The sequence below is a fragment of the Pararge aegeria genome, chromosome 8 (assembly GCF_905163445.1).
Source record: "Pararge aegeria chromosome 8, ilParAegt1.1, whole genome shotgun sequence".
Taxonomy (NCBI): Eukaryota; Metazoa; Arthropoda; class Insecta; order Lepidoptera; family Nymphalidae; genus Pararge; species Pararge aegeria.
This window is the reverse complement of record NC_053187.1, coordinates 10,427,034-10,449,115: the sequence shown is the minus strand read 5'-3', so window position 1 is coordinate 10,449,115 and position 22,082 is coordinate 10,427,034. Positions and strand designations below refer to the sequence as shown.

Here is a 22,082-nt window from a genome sequence, read left to right as displayed (position 1 = left end):
TTGACCGCGTGGGAAGTTATTTTCATCTTAATTTTATGCGTGTTGCTCTGACTTAGTAATTTTGTCAGAATTAGTTTTTATGTGTTCATGTGACGCGATATCTACGCCAATTTTGAAGCAATTTTATTGTTAATTTTTAAATTCGAAATGTTATATCTAAATTTTATAAAAAATCCAATTCCTAAAGGAGGAAAATGGGGGATTACATGCATCATACAAACTAACATGAAAAAGCGCCTTAACCCTATTTAACATAAAATTATCTTACCTATGACCGCTTTTTTGTTTAGTTCCTAATGGGAAGTGGATCTAGTAAAACTTCAGTTTCAGTTTCGGGAGTACCAAGTTTTTCATTTTTTTTAATTTATTGTAATAATTTACAGTAATTACTGGTTAAAATAAACGCATTATTTTATTAGCCTAGATTGAAGCACTACTGAAATTAGTACGAAAACATTATGTAGCTTCGTCCACTATTGCTCTTCTATGGCAATAAAATAAATCACTTTAGGTAGTTCATTATATAACTCACTAATAAGTTAATTCCGTTAGTTAGCACATAGGATGAAAAACCGTGAAAAATAATTATTTCTGTAAATTGAAACAAAAAAAAATTATAAAACATCAAAACATTTTATTTGTTGACGTTATTTGTCATAATCATACTAACATTATGAATTTATAACATTATAGACAGTAATTTATAACTCATTATTTTTTATTGCATAACAGAAAATTACACTTTATCACGAAACTTCTGACGGTATACCCCACATAAGTCCATATTAAAGCATCTCGTAGTCACTACAAACAATATTTTATATTATTTAATTATTTAAACTAGTCTATATTGGTTAGGCTCTGGAACTTGAGGGGGAAGAGTGGCGAGGTGATCCAGGGCCTTTTGGATGTCTGCTGGTATGGGTGGAGGTGTTGGCAAATGGGCACCTTGTGGCTGGAAACCATTCTCGTCCGCTATATACTGCAGTTGAATAATCTGGAACATTTAACATTAATTTTAAAAATTGGAACATAGGTCCTTGTTTGGAAAGGAAAATTTGATCTAATAGGAAAAATTCATATCAAAATTAAGAAAATCTATCAATCCCAAAACGTGACTAGCCTTACAATTATTAGAACATAAACGTAGGTAGGTATTTACGTAACATAAATTAAAATTACAGATTTTCCATTATTACTTGGTAATCAAACTTTTTACCCAAATTAAAGATCCAAATCTATCTAAACATGTGTTTAAAGGAGAACTTAAAGCAGTCGCGATAACGAACACTATCTTTTGCCTACTTGAGCGCCTTATATTAAAATCGCATCATAGTTTTACACTAGAAAGAGTTTATGAACTTTTGAGACAGGCGAACTATAAATAAATTTACTATATTGAAAATAATGTAAGGTTCATACACGCGTTATATGTGTAAAAAAAAAAATATTATGTTATTTTTACATGGTTATTTAACAATAAATTAAATATAGATTGAAAGATTTTATAACCTGTTTTAAGCAAAATTAGCAGGTATAAGGTACCAGAGCATAATAATAGCTCCATAAAAAACTAGAAATCAACTTTAGAACAGCATTTTTTGAACCCACAAAAAATAACAGACACTTAAAACGTATGAATAATACCTACTAATATCATAAATGTCAATGTAAGATTGTTTGTTACGCTTTCACGCAAAAACAACTTAACTGAAACTTCCTCATGAAACTTTGTACACATATTCTTGGGAGTGTTAGAAGTAATATAGGATACCGACATAAAGCTCGGTTCCTTTGGGAAAGGGGATAAAAGTGTCTCCGACAAATTATAACCTATTTAAATAATTATTGTTGTACTATAGAGGTTATATCTGTTTTATTTTGCTCAAACTGTGGTTGGAGATAGAGGACAGAACTCCTCTGCGGACAGCAGCAAACCCCTCATTTAAGGCTTAGCGATACTAAATACTTTAAATTTTTTTAAATCTACAACTAAATTTAATGCCACATCAAAAAACAAAATCATACGCAGACGAAGTCGCGGGCTAATTTAGTTACAAAGCAGTCCTTATAATATGGAAATTCTAATTTAGAATAAATGTATAAAATTATTATTATTGTCTTATATAAAAATGTATATGTTATTATTATTGTCATTGTTACTTGAACCCTACCCCAATAATTTTATAACACAAAAACACGCACACACACACACACACACACACACACACACACACACACACACACACACGCGCACACACACACGCACACTTTACTAATTATTTTATTCTTTCCTTTTTTTCTTTTAAATTACAATTAAAGCTACATAATAGTGATGTCTTAATTTCAATCTGTCTATGTATGTTCCGGGGGCGAGGTCTGGTTATCCTTTAACACAGATAAAATCTAGCTAGGGTAGCCAGTTCGTCAACTCATTATATGTGCAATTTTGATGAAAGAAATAAACGATATTATTATTATTATAATGGATAGGCACTAATGAATTAATGAATTAATGGAAAATGGGTTTTCCTCCTTATAATTCCAGATTTTTCCCTACCGCCGATTTTAAGACTAATCAAAAGGAGGTTCACCGATTGAAAGGCCTTACCGACATTGGGGCAATTAAGAACCAAAAATAGTTTTAAATCCAACTGGTAATTCCAAAGAAAAGAAAACTCTACTATTAATATTGAATCGCCATATTATAATATCTGCGATGCACGGATAGCCCAGTGTGGGGGACTACGGCCTAAACCCATATCATTGTGGGAGGAGACCTGTTCCCTATAGGGGGCCGGCAATGGGTACATATGATGATGATGATTCTATAATACTCTACCTGCCCATCCGGCGCTGTGTACTTATATTGCCCTTGCGCAGTTTGAGCTTCTTGATCGGGTATACCGAGGTTCTTTACGTAGCCTGCTTCTTCAGCACTTATTCCGTTACCAGTTTCGTAACTGAAAAAGAGGTTGGCATCTAATTAAAAATTATAAAAAGCACTAAATTTATGTTCAACGTCTCGGAGTATTAAATTATTTTTACTTCTAACGTATATTTAAAAAAAAAAATTAAAATTAATGAAAACCACCATTACTAGAAAATAGCACAGCCCCTATGGTTTCTGCATCTTCTATTTTCTAGTTGATATTTTAAAGTCGTACTAGGTCAAATGAAAATATCCTTAAACAGATCTTCTTGTTAATCCTTTGTACAGCTTATTATTAAGATTCGTTAAAGAAATTGCATACCATTATTATCTATGACAAGACGTTTACACGTGTAAATATAGTCAAAGTAACGTTGTTTTGTTTACAAATTTGTGCCATTAATATCACGAAACAACTTATTGGAAAAAACATGACAGTCAAATAAAAATCATAAAGTAGTTAAAACAAAATACAGAACATATTAAACAAATTATGTTCATTTTGCGAGATCTGTCCTTTAAATTATACCTACCTGACTAATAAATAATTGCCTTGACATGTTAGTCAATTACAATTCTATAACCGAAGATGTCAATACAAAATAAAATCGATGATTAATTGAATCAATCCCCTCACCTTCATACTAGAGTTACATAATTACCTTTTAATATCTTGAATCATAAATTTTCCTATTCATTCTTACTCAAAAATATTTGCCTACATCAAAATAAAGACGAAACTTACTCGGCTAGAAATGCCCGTTTGCCTATGTATGAGTGGGGTTCCAGGAAGGACGTATGGTTAACGAAAAACTTATTTGATTAGGCTAGTTATAAATTACTAACCACTGATCTTCTACTGTACTATATCTTAGTACTGTTCTAATCTGTAAATGAAGTTCCTGGATTCCTTACATGACCAAGTACCTCATTTCATACCTCCGAAATTGGTCACTTTTGCAAATTACTAAATAATAAGCAAAACTATTTCATTTTAACAATTTCTCAATAATGGTTTAGAGAAAAAGAAAATTTGAAAAAAAAATACTAAGTAACCGAAACATAGGTAAATCGAAATTGGTAAGTTTTAAATGGGGACTGCCCCATCGCGTTACTTTCAGTAGATGGCTTCCTTTAAGTAGTACTATAGTTGACGTGGTAATTCAGTAGTAGGTTAGATTCATAAATAGGTTATTCACTTACTTCCATTTATATGAGCCATCGGGGTTGATGATTTGATCTTGTTGTATGATAGGAATAGGCTCCGTGGTGTACTGCTGTTGTTGGTGGATTTGCTGTTGGTATAAATAAGGTTGTATGCTGCTGATGTCTGCCGCCACCGCTCCAACCATCACAACCAATAAAAACTGGTAACAAGATAAAGTTTAAGTATTAAAATACGAGTAGGTATTTGTATATTAAAGTCAAAGTCAAAGTCAAAAATATCTTTATTTAAGTAGGCCCATAGGTCGCACTTTTGATGCATACATAAGAATTACACGGTAATGACATTGTGAGATGATGGCGATAACCACATTCGTAAACTTAAAACTAAAGCTACGAGGGTTCCAAACGCGTCCTGGTCTAAGAAGAATCCCACAACGAACTTAGCCGGGTGTTTTTTTTTGTTATCACCATCGCACAATGTCATTTAAAATTATTAGAAGAGCAGAGCAATAATTCATACCCAAGCTATTTTATGGATTACGTAGTCCTTTATACTATAGAAGGACTTTTCTATAAGCTTACGCTTAATACGAACTTTAAACTTTTCAAGAGAAATCTCCAAGATGTCAATGGGTAGTTTATTGTAGAATTGTTAATGTTATTTATAAAAATATCATCAGTCTTCTTAGTACCCATAACACAAGCTATGCTTACTTTGGGGCTAGACGGCGAGGTGTGTATTGTCGAGATGTGTAGCGTCGTGTCGTAGTATATTTATTTATTATTCATTTATATATAATAAACATAATAAGTAACAACCTAACGTCTGTAGCGTTAATTATAGTATTAACAATTCGTTTTTGGCAGTATAATGTTTAATTATTTTTCTATTTTACTACTACAATACTACTACTTTGATAAATCATGTTATTAAATTTGTATTATGATTAATAATATGATTATTAAATTGTTTTATTAAAGTAGTAGTAGTAGTAGTGTAGAAGTAAAATAGAAGAAATAGATAATAATAGATACCGAAATAATACACGGGATTATCTCTTCAGCTGTCTGCCTGTCACTATATATTGCAACAATGCTTTGCGGCAGATATGGTGGAGGAGAGGCGGTAGTACTTCAACGGATTAGCTATGTCACGAAAAGCTGTACACTACAATATTTGCAACAAATTGAAATGTGCTGAATCGCGAAACGCATTTAGAAATCCCTGCGTACATTAAATCAAAACAGAATTTTGCCTCCCCTTAGCATAATCAATTGGCATTTATAAGTTTTGTTATTTCTTAACAAGCCTTTACCTACAATTTTATCTGCTGGTGATGATGCAGAATAGTAAGTCCATAGTCCTAATTCGTATCTACGCCGCATCGTACCGGAAAGCTAGATTGTTGGTACAAGTCTTCGTTGACAAGTTAACTAGCCACGGTCAAAGCCTCCCACCAGACGAGCTCGGAGAAAAAATTGGACATTGTGCGACAATGTAAGACGTACGTCCAGTAATTACGTACGTCCAGTAATTGCGTACCACAGCATACCTGAGTCGGTGATCAAACCTTGTGTCTATCCAAACTAATATTAAAAACTGCGAAAGTGTTTGTTTGTTTGTCATCACTTTACGCCCTAACTAAGAAACCAATCGACTTGATTTTTGGCATAAAGAGTTAGTTAAATAGACGGAGAGTAACATAGGTCACTTTTATGCCAAGAAAACAAATGGTCCCACGGGATTTCTAAAAAGCCTTATTAAACGCAGACGAAGAACGTAAACAGACAAGTGACAAGTTGAAACCAACAGTTAAATTTAAATGCCAATTAGATATTTACGTGGAATCTGCGTTTACTCATTACCTAGTTGTTATCGTTTCGATAGAAAAATTGCTATGATGCTTTGTGGTAGACGAAAATAATAGATTATAGATTTAGCTTTAAATTAACGAATGTGGATATAATCATCACTTCGCAACGATGGAAACATATTATATGTATGAAAGCTTTATAAGTGCCTGTGATAGGCATACATGAATAAATTCTGGGCTAAATAGGCTTAGACACGTGGTTATAAGAAATATATATATCACAACAGTACACACATCGCCATCTAGCGCCAAAGTAAGCTTTAAAGCTTGTGTTATGGGTATTAAGTTAACTGATGAATATTTTTATGAATATTATACATAAATACTTATCATACATGTACAGATAAACACCCTGACACTGAAAAACAAAACAAACATTTTTACAGCTGTGGGAATAGAACCCATAGCCTTCGACGAAGAAAACAGGGTCACTGCCCACTGCACACTCTGATATCAATATATCCTAATGGATTTTAATACAACTTTTATACTAACACTAAAATTTCATAGAGCTTGGAATTCCGTTTAAAAAACTCTTGCTTTAAAAATAATATCGAACTTACAGTGCACTTCATGCTGGATCCACTTGAGATGCAAGTTGAAAGCTTACAAAAGGCAAAGAGAGGAGTGATGCACTGTGATTTAACCCCCGGTATTTATATGAAATTTTTCGTTGCATTACGCACCGGCACCGAATTAAAGTTCATATTTTACGGCGGTGTATGATAAAGGATAAGTACGGAACGTCCCTTATGGAGATATTATACGTGGCGTCACGTGCAACCAAATTGATATATATACTCGTATGATAGAGCAAGATGTATTATGCCCATGATGTTTTTAATTTTTTCACACACACACAAACACACGCACGCACACACACCCACACACACACACTTATACGCATAATAAATTGAATGTTGATAATGCAAACTTCTAAATATGTATTCTCTCTGTTTATTCTCTAAGCTCGATGCACATATGGGAAGACACTGACCGCCAAGACACGGGATATCCTAGCTTTGGGGGTCCAGGGTAATAATAGAAAAAACACTATACTTTTAAGCAAATAAAAACTATTATTATTATTATTCAACATACTATATGAGGGCATAAATTCTAACATAAAATATTTTAAGAAGTTTCTCTTCTGCATTCAAGTCAACTAAGACTACGATTAAGACTTTTAATTTAACAATTTTTATTTGTCGTTAATGATAGAAGCTGAAACCGTCGCGAAGTACGCAAATTCTCCTCCAAACCTCCAGATCTGGTCACTCATCCATTTACTGACTTAAGTAAATGTTGCTTTACCAACGCAATCGACAATTTTTCTGTGCTGTTTACAAGTCACACATCATCATCATCAACCCATGTGCGAACCGCTATAGGGCACGGGTCGCCTCCCACAATGAGAAGGGTTTAGGACCTAGTCTAACACGCTGGCCCAGTGAAGCGGCAAGCGGCGGTGAAAAGGCATGTGGAGTCCGCCAATCCGTGGCTGACTCAACATTCCTTTGAGAACTCATGGAGAACTCTCAGGCATGCAGGTTTCCTCACGACGTTTTCCATCAACATTGCAGCAAGTTATATTCAATTGCTTAAATCTCACAACTTAGAAAAGTTGAGGTGCGTGTTGGAGTTCCGAGCTTTGCTTACGGAAAGCTTTGCGAAAGCAAAGCGGAAGTCTTAACCACTGGGTTATCTTCGCTTCAGTCACACATCTCTCAATAATTAGCAGTAAGTTGTGATAAGGAATGAAACATAACAGGTAAGATGAAAGCATAGGTAATGTTGATTGCGAAAGTTTGTCTCTCTGATTTTTTATTTTTTATGTTCGGCTCAACCTTCACCGATCTTGATGGAATTTGGCACAAAAATAGGATAAAGACATAGGATACTTTGGATCCCGAAAATGCACAGGGGTATATAGTACATACAGGGGGTGCATAGTAAAAAAAAGATTTAGTTAAATTAAAGCGAAATAGCAGCAAAACCGATCTGTAGAAATTTTTACATAGATATAGATTATCATCCTGGAGATAGACATTGCATAGGGTAGATAAACTGTTCCTTCGCGTTTTTCTTAAGAACATAAACAAGCGGACGAAGACGCGTGCATTAGCTAATACCTACTTAAATATTTTTGACAAGGAACCGTTTGGTTCCTTGTCAAAAATATTGTCTTGGAATTTTTTGACCCGATCTGGAAATCAATACGAGGATCTCGTGATCTGTACTCGAACATAATATACGAACTAGAACACCATCAAGACAGTACAATCTTGGGCTAGTAATAGAGCTTGACTAAATAACACGTGTAAAAGCTAACTAAAAATTAAGTCACTACAGATTCAGTACCTATAAAGTAGGTGTAAATCAGCCTTATGGTGTCATCTGCGCCACTTCATATTTGTGTGGTATAAGCGCACACTGTTGAGTTAAACATAATTTATTATGTGTTTGTAAATTCAGTAAGATTATCTAGAAAGTTTTTAATTGTATTATTGCTATCACACACTGAGAAAGTAAGTGAGTATATATATAAGTGGTATATCGCTTGTACATATATTAATATATTTAACATATTTAACTTGCTAGCACAGCTGGTATACCTTAATACCTATTCACCTTCTCTAACCATATAATAAAGACAGTTAACGTGTTTTTTATTGATAATATCAGCGGTATTCACTATTTATTGTTCATTTATGTGAAATAATGAATTTCATATAAACATACATGTCCGGTTCAACCTCCTTGGGGATGAATTATATTTAAAAACCTTGATAATTTTCATTACGTCATAAGAAGATACTACTATCCAAATCATTCAAAAATTTTATTATTAAACAGTAGTAGGAACATTTTTTTGAACCCACGAAAATAATACTTAGAGACTGGCTCGAAAAATATAATTTTAATCGTAGGTACATCTGTTTAAGCATATTTTTGAAACCAGTTAAAAGAATGTGTGACACACTTCAACAAGGTTTTTTAAAACAACAAATTTATTGACGTTGCCTCATCAGCCTGTCATACACAATATCAAAATATTGCCCTTTAACTTTTGTATACATTTTGTCAGCTTCAATATTTTGCTACATTATGGACATCTCGATTTCTGGTATATTTTTTTAAATTTGTCAGTTGCATTGAAAGTGATTTGCTATGCACTTCACATTAAGTAAATACAGCCTCAATGCTTGTTTGCTATAAGTCCTTGGTATTTCAAAAAATATATGTAAATATATATAAATTAACATTTTAATAATCATCGTTAACTTATCTTTTTTGTCTAAAACCGTATAATACGTAGCATCGACATCATTAGTCTAGTGGTTAGTATTGGAGTTTTGGAATTGATTCCTAAATAAGATGCAAAATTCGTAGGTACTTGATAGGTTTTCTTTTCAAGAGAGTACACACCACGTAATAAGAGAATTCCTTAATTTGCTTTCATGCTACGGATAGCAAGCTATTTGTATGCAAGTTATGAAAGTACCCATTAAACCCAAAAAAAGGGTTTTGTTAAACTTATTTTATATAATTTTTTGTTTCATCTTTTTATGTATCGCGAGGATTATTAAACAAGAATTATAGTAACACAAGTTACATTAGTGCAAGTGTTTAAGCATGTGCTTAAAGTCCATAAGGAGTTTCTAACTGTACTCAGTATCCCATATGAAATAAATACATTATTTATTAAATGTTGATGTTGGAAAAGAGCAACTACTGAGATTCTTGCCGGCTCTTCTCGGTAGAATCTGCTTTCCGAACCGGTGGTAGAGTCACTACAATCATACATACTGGACGTTTCAAAAGTGCTTACAAAGTTGGCCTACTTGAAATAAATGATATTGAATTTAAATTTGAACTTATTATAAAGTAAATTTCATTAGGTCCTACGCTAATATTGGTTGAAAAGATATAGTAAGCGTTATTTAAGTTGGATGGACGAAATGCCACGAGTAGCTGCGCATATATCCTGTTCGATTTCTACAAACGGCAGATGCTACCTACGAGTACATTCACGAACCTTTCCAAGTACCAACTTCAGGCAGGCCAACTAAGATCGCGCAATCTGTATAATACTTATTTAAATAACTGCTGGTAAGGAAATTAAACAAGAAGAAAATTCCAAATAAATATCGTATATTCAAAATCATTAAACAAAAAGCCTCAATTTTAAACACATTCAAACACTTTTCACTTTACCCAATACCGTAGGGGCTGCCCATGGGCTGTTGTACCCCGGGTTGATAGGATACCTAGCATCAAAAGGTGATCCTGGGTTATACTGGCCAAACTGACCGAAGCGATTCCCGTAGTTGTTATATGGGTTATTAATATTGTACCGGGGATCGTATGGTCGATTTAAACCATTAAATACTGGTGATGGAACTACACCTTTACCACCAGCAGGAAAATGGACACCAGAGTGTCTAAACCCTGAAAATAAATTATCTTAATTATAACAACCTGCAATTTTCATATGAGTAGTGTAGCCAATTTGACAAAAGGAGAGGTTTCGAAATTCATTACTATAAAATTATATATCTTAAGATTCTATGTATTTCATTTTAATCTCATTCAAAATCTATCCTCTTGCTCTGATCCAACTAAGCGTATTTTACGCGGATAAAATATCTGTAACCATGGCAAAAAAAAATTGGAAAATACATACCATTTTCATCAGCGACGTAGTTCACTTGGATTGGTATACCTTCAGGAGATGTGTAGCCATAACTGCCTTCTTTAACCTGCATTATTAAATTCAATTAACAAATGTCAAGAGTCATGAAACTATATCGAGCTAAAGCAAAACACTTTGTTATATAATTTATCTCGATAAAATAGTTCTTTTATCTCGTGTCAATACGAGGGCGATTTGCTATACTTCGCTTGTGACATTCAACAACTAAACTTTGAAAAAAAATATTCAAGAATACAAAAAAACATACAAGACCCTTCATCTGACTGCACAAGTTAGAGGAGAGGTTATATATTTATCGACCTATATGATTTAGTCTTAATTTTTTTATGGCACTAAGGATAAAATATTTGCTGTTAGATTTCAGTTTAGGATTAAATTAATAACCTGAGTTCCTTGAGGTTCCCCAGTCTTATCTATGTAAGCATCTTTTAAAAATCCAGTTTCTTGAGCTTGCTTGCCGTCACCCGTTGCGAAACTGAAAAAGACACGCGTTTAAACTAGCTATTAGTCAAAAATAGCAAATATCAAGTGGCTTATTTCGACCTTTCTACAGCTTATTGAATTGAATTCTGCAGTTTGTTTTTTTTTTTCACTTCAAGTTACCATTTTTCGATGGTATCCGCTTTTTGATTTAAACATATAGCATAATGTTTAAACATATAGATAGCCTCCTGGACTTTTTTGTTCGTAATTTTGATTACTATATTATTATGTAGAACATAATTTTTATAAATAATTTTTAATTGCTACTATTATTTCTGATATCTGACTAAGAAAGAAAACCTTTATTAATTATATATAATACAGACGAAAATTAAAATAATCTGTTGTCCAACCCTGTAACCAAAATTTCCTTTAAGTAGAGTTTGACACAAAAAAATTGCCAGTTAACTTGTAATTAACTACACAATCATAATCAAATAAAATAACGTACCTATATGAGTAACTTCCATCGATTCCGTGGTTATCAGAGTAGCTTAAGATGGGAACAGCTGCTCTTGCCGAGTTGTAATAAGGATTGTAACCAGGTGCAAGAGGATTACGGCCCGCGTAATATGGGTTCAGTGGAGATGTTAACCCAGGAGGAGCAATTGGCGTTTCCGCTAGAGTAGTGCCGACGCAACAACATATCGCCAAATACTTAACCAAGAGGCTCATCTATAAGAAAAAAAATATTGAAAAAGGAGTTTATTTTTAAGTTATAGACCACTGCTTTGTTGCAAGCACAGTAAGTGTTGATGCAATAGAGCGTGCTTTTTGAAGCAACATAAAGAAGGAACACATTATAAATAGCATATTAAAACGAACCCGAAAATGCTTTCCAGATTTCAGCTTTGGTTTGTATTACAAAAGACAGTGGTAGGTAGACGATGATAGAGTATTTTTTTAAATAAGATATCCTTTTATTTTAAGAACTAATTCTTTAAAAAAGGATACCAAAATCTTATTTTAAAATACAAAATTAAAGTTTTATACTTATAGATTTTAAATACCTTAAAGTTGTTGTTTGATCCAACTGTACAAGTTGTAATCGCTTTGTTACTGATATTGTGGGAACTGTAGTAACCATTTATATGCAGCGGGGTTGCTTAGTAGGTACAGATACTTTTTGTTATGCCATCACTCAGACGTGAAATTCACACACGTACCTATTATCATTTACCAGTTTATACTTTAGTTCTCAAAGATTATCTCGCATGAAGAGATTAAAAACTAAAATTAACCCAAACTCGTTGTAAAAACCTTAAACACATATAACCCGCCCAAATTATAGTGAGTGTTTCAGAAGTATTAGGATGGCTCGGCACTAGTTCTTCAATATGTAACTTGATTACAGTTTCAAGGACTGCGTGTTAATTGAAGATATGTAACTACTATATAAAAAAAAATAACGAGATTGCGACGGTTAATGAACGATCTTTGCAAGTTTATTACCCGACGCGAGTTTTATAATAGCAATTGTTTATTGTAAAGACAACATCTCCTGAAGATGTTCCGGTGTTGGAGCGAAACGTACCTAGGAGTGCGGTACACTGATGAAGATCTGTTTGGTGAGTATAAAGTTTGAATAAATTGTAAATTGCACCGTACAGATTCTTCTGCTTTTCACGGAGTATAGCAAATTAAGCTTAATGTTCTTTGTATATCATGGAATTCCACAAAGTAAAGCTTGCTTCAACTTGATATTTAATAAATGATTTTCATACAAATTTATACAGAGTAAGTATGAAAAAAATTATAGGCACTGATAAAATTAGATTTATTTGTGTTCCCCGCTGCACTTCTCTATGCGCTCAATCTAAGGTAATCTAAGGCAAGACGTTAAAAAAAAAATATCTTCTTGTATCTTCTTTCATCGATGTGCGCCAGATAGTTACCGTGTATGAAATCAATGATGTGCGCGTAATATTCTATGTCACTTATTTTTTTATTGATTAATTTAAAAGATCTGACCAGTCACCCACTCTCATGTTTCTTGCATGTCACCAATACTACTAACCGTAACTTCAGATTAGCGATTCAGATGCCGCTACCTATATAAGCTCGTTGCGATGTCATATTGTATGTAATAAAATATTGAGGAGCCTGTATGAACGGCTACTTAGTGAAACTCCATATTAACTCGGACATGGATGTATTCAAAATATTAAGACTAAAAACTGTAATAATGCGCACAAATAAGTAATCCATAAGCACATCGATTTTCCATTAAGTCATCTCGAATGCCGGCAAAACTATGTACCACAGATAATGACAACATGTGGCAATCAAAATGGCATCTGTGGGAGAACTTAGGGTTACCAAAAGAAAGTTACATACTTAATATTAAAAACAAAGAAAAAAACTAATTCTTTGTAGTACACAGAAAAAAAAGGATAACACCGCAGCGTACCTGGATGAATTACGTTGGGGTGCAACCAGAGGATACAAAGAAGTGCAATATGAATTTTAAACCAATTTATTAATAAAAAATACGATAGAAAACATAATTATTTAAGTATGTATCAATCGATGCTAGATCAAACAGTGATCGCTCTGAATTTTGACGCTCAGAAGTAACCGCGATTGGCGTCATTAAAATCAGGTATCCACTAATAAGCTTGTGGGTCGAGGCTCACAGACCTCTTTACTAATACAAGTTGTCATCATCATCATTAACTTATTTCCTTCTAACTGCACAGGCCTGCTCTATCATATGAACTAAGGGAATAAGAGTACAGACCCACCACGCTGCCCACATTCGCGTTAGCGGACTTAAACGACTATTAGCGATAATACATCGTTCTCCCCGTTTCCGTTCGCTTATCGTTATCGGCGGAGGACAACACCAATGTTACTAAAAATACCCCTATTAGGTGCATAGTCATGATGTCCACAATATATTCATTTTATGACATAAATACTCGTAGGTAGGTGATGATGCCAACTCTATTTATACTTCTTTAGCTATATCTATACTTATAATATAAAAATAATAGTTTTGTAGTTTGTACCAAATAGGCTCCGAAAGTACTTGACAAATTTTAACCATATCTTCACCAAAAGGAGGTATAGGTATAACCTATGCTACTTCCTTTAGGTTAAGAAATGGTTAAAATTTGTCAAGTGTCTCGTACTCATAGCGTCCGCTTTGACTTCGACAACAGGTCGATATCGGTTTTGAAAGCAATCGACACGAATCGATATCCAAAAATTTCAAGATGGCGTCCACTATTTTTTAAATTCTGATAACAGATTAATTGTTGGGGTCGAAACGGGCGCCCAAATATCGATTTTGAAAGTGATCGGTTCAGTAATCAAAAACTTCAAGATGGCGAACCACGACTGACCAAGGCCAGAGTCTGTCTTCTCCTCTCACGTCGTTCATAAAATTCCTGAGAGCAGGAATTTTACTTTTGTTACTTCTAAATGTTACCCTATAGGCATCACCTACAATCAAATAATCTGTTTCACAAATATAGAGGAAGATAAACCATTCCATTATTCTTTAAGAAGGCCAAAATAATTCATTAAATTCGGCATAACAATAACGATAACAATCTTATTGTCAATTAAATTCTGATCTAACATCTTGTTGCTCTTAATTACATGTACTTACCTCATTTACATTTTTAACAAACGTATTTCTAGTTTTGTAACGTTTTTTTTTTAAGATTGCTTAAATTTATTAGTGTATTGATGGCTAATGCTCAGGGAGTCTGCTATTAAAATTGTGTCTCAGTGTCCGATCAGCTACATCTTAATGGTCAGTTTTGACAAGTTTGGCTGTCTACTAATACAATGGCGTCATGATGGTTTTCCAATGGTGAATCACGCACGCCATTGAAACTTTTGACACTGGTCAGTTTGTAATCTAGATTAAGTAGCGGGGGTAAGGAAAATAAAATTATCTTAACTATGACAAAAGAAACTGATCTATCCTAACATAATATCATCCCACAGTGAGAGGGGCGTAGTACAGCACCCATCGATATTTTCCGTCACGGTTAAAGAAAAGTAATAAGTAATTAACTTAAAAAAATGCACATCACTAAGACAAGTTAGAGGTGCGTGCTGGGATTAAAACCGGGCCCCCCGAAAGTAAAGCCAAAGTCCTAACCACCGGCTATTGCTGCCCGCTATCCCAACGTGTGTTCGACTATAATATAATCTACATAAAACAGTTGTTAAAAGCGTCTTGCAGGGCAGCGTACTTTATGCTTAGAGTCGAAACAGAAAGAACAGTCGAAAACTTGCCTCAAACCACATTGAGAACTAATATTGAAATTGGTGATTTTAATCAAATCTATATGATTTTAATACATTTTTATAATATATCTTTTCAAAATTTTTACGACTGAAAAACTCTATTCGATAGTTAACCAATTTATCGAAGTTGGCTGAATGACTATGTAGCAGTATAATGCGACTTGCAAAGTATGCGGTTGGAACAATCGGACCAGATATATATATATATATACTCGACGGCCGAGTGGCGCAGTGGGCAGCGACCCTGCTTTCTGAGTCCAAGGCCGTGGGTTCGATTCCCACAACTGGAAAAAGTTTGTGTGATGAACATGAATGTTTTTCAGTGTCTGGGTGTTTATCTGTATATTATAAGTATTTATGTGTATTATATTCATAAAAAAATATTCATCAGCTATCTCAGTACCCATAACACAAGCTACGCTTACTTTGGGGCTAGATGGCGATGTGTGTATTGTCGTAGTATATTTATTTTTATTTTTTTATTTATATATATAAATCTCGTGACACAGTGTTTGTTATCGAACTCTACTGAAACGGCTTCACTTAGAGCAGGATGCATTTGGAACCTAAGTTTTTCAGTTTTAAGTTAACAAACATAGTACATTCATTGATTTATTTATTTCCCAACTCACATTTTTGTCATTACAGGAAAAAGTTGTCCTAATGTGAGAATCCAGCATGTTATGTAAATTTTAATAATATATAAAACTATAAGTTATATGATAAAATTTAAACCGCTATCTTTGTGAGTTCACTCAAAGTGCAACAAAATAAATGCCTCTTCTTATTTTCATTCTACATACAACGTAGAATGAAAAAAATATATGTTAACGTATAAAGGTGTGATATGTTCTTTTTTTTTGTGTGTGCATACTTGTGCGCTTTCATCTTAAGTCTTCTTCATCGAACTGTAACTATAAGTATGAACTGCTTTGATTAGTAAAACCGACAAAAAACGAATTCTAGTTTTTTAAGTATTTTTTTCAATATTTTTGCTGATAAAAGTGCTTTTAAATTTAAATTTTATAAATTCCTTAATATTTAATAAATTTTATCTTTAAAAATATTGACGTAAACCTTCCGGCATGACTACAGGGAAATTGATTTTTTTTACAAATGTAATACAGGGAAATAATTAGGCTAAAAACAAATAAGCACCGATAAAAAGTTTTAAGCCCGGATTAAATAACAAAGATCTTACAGAAAACAAATAGTTCGTATTCAACTACCTTCTGAATGTACCTACTTGATAAACAGTTGCACTCAAATTCTAGCTCTCTCCACTTCCCTCTCTGTTACAGAGCCATAATCTTTGAACCCAGTCTTGAGTAACTAATACAACAAGGATTTATAAAGCTTGCGTTGATGCATGGGTCAAACACGTAGAAGCATGGTAAGATAATTAATTTAATCTGCGAGGTGCACGCAACAATCCATTTACGTATGTCATCTAGGTATTTAAATAGAAAGCACCGGCCCTTTAACTTGCGAGCTAAAATGGGTCCGATGTGTAGTGGTTTCGATAGAGAATTGATCTAAACAGGGTTGATAGACACCTTTGCGCTACTACCATATAGTATTTATACTATGTGTAGTATTACTATTAGTGTATGTGTAGTATTTATATTAGTGTACTAGTGGTACCTTGCCAGGCTTCGCTGTGACACATTGTGATAGAATGGTTGAGAAAAATAGAAAAAAACAATCCTTGATTATATATCATGCTAAAATTTTAGCTCGATCGGTGCAGAACTTTTTGAGTTTTTGAAGCGTACACAAACCAACATAACATTTTTATATATACATATACATTTTTATATATACATTTACACCAGCGTGACTATTCTCTCATTAGAATAGTCTATACATGATGATTATTATAGAACATACATGTTTGCTAAATCAATTTTGATCAAATGTTTTATGTGTTTGAGAGAGTCCCCCTATGCGTTATATTCATAATTGAACTCATAAGGTGGTCGATAAGATTCCATAATTTCATTTATTTCCAGGGTAGAACGTCTTGAGGACTTACTAGTTACTTATCATTATTTTATCGCCACTTTAGTATTTCCAATCAACTGATTTCGGAATTATCATCATTTGACATTTAATTCTGGCACTTCGTGTCTTGAATACTAACATCTATTTGACAAATATACAGAACTGCTTGGAATTACTGATTATTATTAATTTACATTTATAGACCATTCAGGGTCGAGGTCAAATTTTGCGCATTTTTATACAATCAACCAGCCATGTGTTAATATATTTAAGAAACTAAACCAAAAATAGAAACATAAAAACAGAAGCAGAAAACAAAAGGTGACACAAAACCTTATCGCTTAGTAGCAATCTCTACCAGGCAACTTTAGCATTACGAAAACAAGGAAAACCGACTGGGAGTGTTGCATAATGAAAAAAAACTTAACTTAAGTTCCTTTACTTAAATTCCTGATCTAGATGTATGCTTAGATATTTTACCGTGGCACAAAAAAGGATTGAAACACCATTACATAAAATAGGAATGAGGTTCGGCCAATCAACCTTTGAAATCATTCCCGGGGTAATGGTAACAATTTTTGTTTATTTATTTCCCATCTTACATTCTCGTCATTACAAGACATAATTATTCTAATGCGAAAATGCAGCATTTTATGTATATTTTAATAATACAATGTACCATAATGATAAAATACAAATCGCTATATTTTTGAGTTTACACAAAGTGCAAAAAAATAAATCCGTCTTATCGGCTATCAAATTGAGGGTACGGAGTGCCTGCAGTGGCGTGCATAGAGTGTATGGGTACACAGGGTATGCAGAGGATATAAAGTGAAGAAAATCTATAAATACTTAAGGATAGGCTTTTTATAACTCTCACAATGCCTATCCTTAAGTTTTTTATAACTAGTACTGGATATTTTCTTCATTTTATATAATCTGCAAACTCTGTGCATACCCTCTATGCACGCCAGTGGGAGTGCGCCCATCAGTGGCGCCTCTTTCAATAGCTTGATCAGTGGCGTGCATTGGGTTTCTTACCGGGGTATGCATACAGCGTAACTGGAAAACTGCATAAAACAGAAAAATCGTCCTCCTATAAGAGTTATATATATATTTTAGGGTAGGCAGTGCTTTTGTGCACGTATGAAGTGCACGCCACTGAGCTTGATGCGCCCGTTCAGCACCGCCAGCAGCGACGGCCGGTGCCTTCGCCAAACATTTATAGAAAATAAGCTGCGTACTGCTGTTTATTTGCCGTGTTAGGATGCGAAGAAATTTTGTGTAAAAATACGAATGTTATTGAAAACCCTTAGGAATATGATGTTTTTCCAGGACCAAAAGTAGGGTCACTCCATCTATACAATTAACTCTATGCCAAAAATCAAAAAGATTGGTAGCTTAGTAAGTACGTACTTTTAGAAAGCAAGTTTAGTCTAAGGATCAATGCTGTCTATTTAAAGATAAGAATAATACACTTCTTCTTAACCTATTATCTTGTATCAATGTTATACACAAAATAACAACTTGTACCCTATAAAAGAATAATTTAAAAATAGATTGTTAAAGAAAGTTATGCTCATTACTCTAAAAACATAACTCTACGAGTGTAAGCTCTCTCCTTACCCTCAGTGCGTCGTATCTTACCTTGCCCAGAACAAATAATAGATTGTGATTGCATTATCGCGCAAAATACTGACGGTCAGCGACCCTGATGTCGGTCCGCGTGTTAATAATTATCAGATTTATACACAACTTTCTTATATTTTTTTTTTGTTCCACATATCATATCATTAGGTGGGACATCAGAACAGGACAGGACAGGTGTGTAACACCATCGCCTATAAGCCAGCAATACACCAGCCTCATATGCCTGCAATACACCAGCAACACGCCCTTCAGACCGGAACACAACAATATTTAGCGGAAGAAATAAGTATGGCGGTAGGACTTCCCCAGACGAGCTATCACAAAAAGCTCTCCTACAGCTTAAACATAGTATATCATGAATATTTATTAATATCAAAGTTCTAATGACCAGGAAATTTGTAGTTCAAAGATTGTTATACCTAGAGCCAGTGATGATGATGAAACTCAATAATAAATAACTCAATAATATCTTATCTAACTTATTTAATAAATGCCTAAGTTTGTTGGTGTTTCCTTCTTTCATGGTATATTTAAACAATTAATGCTAATGAGCCGAACCTAAAGCCAGGCTTGCGTACTTTTCAAACTAGAAAAAACCGTAAAAGGCAATTTAATAAATTTGTAGGTACACACAGCTCGTTGTTGGATGCTCCCTGTTTAATAAATTGTATTGTTGGCATTGCATATTTTTTTATAATGAATTAAATGTGGGAACAAGGCTGCTTACATTGTTTTAAAAACTTATCCCAGAATTCACAAAAATACTTCAGTGCCGTTATTTTTTTTCAATTCAAATTGCGCATTGAAATTCTTTATTCACCCAAATAATTGTTCCATAAATAATTCGCGTGTTGACCATAATCGTAGTGCTTTTTTCAGAAATTGGTTGAAATTGTTTCGTCATTTGGCACTGCCTTTCAGATGTAATGAGAATGAGACAAATTACTGCTATAAATAACTGGGGTGGCTCAAATTCAAAACCTTAGGACAACCACTGCTTACTGACAACTATATACAAGCATTTCTGAACTTGAAGTAAATTATAGTATTGCAGGGTAAATATAAAATTAATAAACAAGGAAATATCAATAACTGTTTACAATATTTTATTTGCTATACGAATTACAAAAACGTAATAAAATGTACAAGAATATGGTGAGATTGCTACAATAAATATGTGAGTATCAGCTAGTTGTCATTTGCCGAAATGTTAGATTAAATAAAATTTATTTTCAAATCAATAATTGTAGAAGTTATCCTATGTGGGTATTGACTTTTTATCTCCTGGACACGGGTTTTGGGATAGAAGGACCTTCGGGGTGGAAACCTTGGTCATCGGCGACGTATCTTATTTCTTGAACATTGCCTTCATTGTCTATGTAAGAGTAAAAGCCTCTGACAAAAAGTACGTTTTGGGGCTTGCCTTCCTCATCAAGAGCCTGTTTGACCTCGGCGGTTTCTTGGCGCTTAGTACCATCATCACTTTCAAAGCTATAATAAAAAAAATCCGGAAATTAATAACATTTATTTTAGAGTGCTCTACTTTACTACTCAGACCTTCGTTGGTAGGACCTTCTGCAAAAGAAAGCTAAATAGCTCGCGTCTTTTTCGGTAGGGTGGTAACAGCCACGATCGGAGCTTCCCACCAGACCAGACCAGCGAAAATACAGAAATTTTAATTTTCCAAATTTCTCCTGCTGGGAATCGAACCCGTCCAAGGCTGGATCTCCCACTTAAAACCACAGCGCTCACCGCTGCGCCAGGAACCTCCTATCGACTCATTTATTGTAAGAATCTTTCCTTTACATACCTATAACTGTAACTTCCGTCAGGTGACTGGTCGGATTCGGATCGAATAACCTGTGGTTGCACGTAATCTACGGCAGCGGCAGCAGCGACAGCCACAAATGCGAGGGCGACAATGATCTACAGTAAAAAAGGTAATTAGAAATACTTAATCAAGCAAATCACTATTTAAATCAAACGACGCGATAACATATCCCCTCATTTTCGTTACAGAGGTATTTCTATTTTGCGGATTTTTCACATAAATTACTTTGAAAGTCCGCTGTAACGACCCACGCTATAAGCTACCAAATACATTAATATAATAATAATGAAATAAATTCAAATTCCATTTCTTTCAAGTAGGCCTAATATAAGCACTTTCGAAACGTCAAGTCTCTGTTTGCAGAGACTACCACCGGTTCGGAAGGCATATACATTAAACTGTACTCTGATTATTATTAATGGTAGTCATATCGGTGCATGAAAATTTGTCATTTCCATACAAAAATAATTGTTATGTGATGATACAAATGATTTTCAGATTCCCATACTTGAAGAACCAATTGAACTACCCTAAGCACGTACCACTTTCATGGTTGGTTAGGAGGATTAATTTCGTTGCTAGCAAATGAACGACTGGTACCTTAGTGCTGGATGCAAATCATTTTATACATTTCTCCAGGCTTCAACGGTCTAACGTTCCTAATGTCAAATGCCACATATTTTGGATGAGTAGTCGATATTCCGGCTCGCAAATGACGTACACTCTGATTGCTGAGCTCTCGCACGTTGCACATACTCGCATAATAGGAAATTGAATTGCCAAACCAATAAGTTCGTAATTTAAAATAAAGTGATTATGTACGTTTATTTTCTTTTTTTTAAATATATAGTAACATTACGATTAATTGATTACGATAAGGCAGCCAAATTGTATACGTTGTTTTGTTTTGTGGTGTTTACTTTTCTTTTTTTATGTACTTTTTGTGATGTGCAATATAAGTATATTCATTCATTCATTACATTATAATGATGTTTATAACAAAATTTATTCATTAGGGATACCAAAAAATTAGGTACGTTATTTAAAAAAAATAAATAAACGAAGACGCACAAAGTATATTCGCGTTGTATCTGTCCATTCAATGGCAGTGTTATGTACTTAATTTTAGGAAAACTTCAGTAAGTAGGTATTAAATTA

General features: G+C 33.9%; 2 protein-coding genes across 2 annotated transcripts; both read right to left on the bottom strand.

Annotated features, from left to right (window-relative positions):
• Positions 1 to 835: 835 nt before the first annotated feature.
• LOC120625999 lies at positions 836 to 18,066 on the bottom strand. Its single transcript, XM_039893280.1, has 9 exons — positions 18,046 to 18,066; positions 11,625 to 11,848; positions 11,075 to 11,165; positions 10,661 to 10,736; positions 10,178 to 10,425; positions 8,559 to 8,570; positions 4,136 to 4,299; positions 2,843 to 2,963; positions 836 to 997 (listed from the first exon to the last, which is right to left on the bottom strand). The coding sequence occupies exons 1-9, from the start codon at positions 18,064 to 18,066 to the stop codon at positions 836 to 838; spliced, it is 1,119 nt and encodes a 372-aa protein (XP_039749214.1).
• A 2,304-nt stretch (positions 18,067 to 20,370) lies between these two features.
• LOC120625998 (larval cuticle protein 1-like) lies at positions 20,371 to 21,499 on the bottom strand. Its single transcript, XM_039893279.1, has 3 exons — positions 21,467 to 21,499; positions 20,904 to 21,019; positions 20,371 to 20,584 (listed from the first exon to the last, which is right to left on the bottom strand). The coding sequence occupies exons 1-3, from the start codon at positions 21,473 to 21,475 to the stop codon at positions 20,371 to 20,373; spliced, it is 339 nt and encodes a 112-aa protein (XP_039749213.1). The 5' UTR covers positions 21,476 to 21,499.
• Positions 21,500 to 22,082: the final 583 nt, after the last annotated feature.

What these genes read in the sequence shown, in the direction of transcription:
- LOC120625999 (XM_039893280.1), bottom strand. Translation starts at nt 18,066, where the DNA reads ATGTCTTGTAATGACGAGAAT. An exon ending in TGTCTTGTAATGACGAGAAT is followed by an intron (nt 11,849 to 18,045) that starts GTAAGATGGGAA and finishes TTTTTCTTATAG; the next exon opens with ATGAGCCTCTTGGTTAAGTA. An exon ending in ACACAGCGCCGGATGGGCAG is followed by an intron (nt 998 to 2,842) that starts GTAGAGTATTAT and finishes TAAATGTTCCAG; the next exon opens with ATTATTCAACTGCAGTATAT.
- LOC120625998 (XM_039893279.1), bottom strand. An exon ending in GACGGAAGTTACAGTTATAG is followed by an intron (nt 20,585 to 20,903) that starts GTATGTAAAGGA and finishes TTTTTATTATAG; the next exon opens with CTTTGAAAGTGATGATGGTA.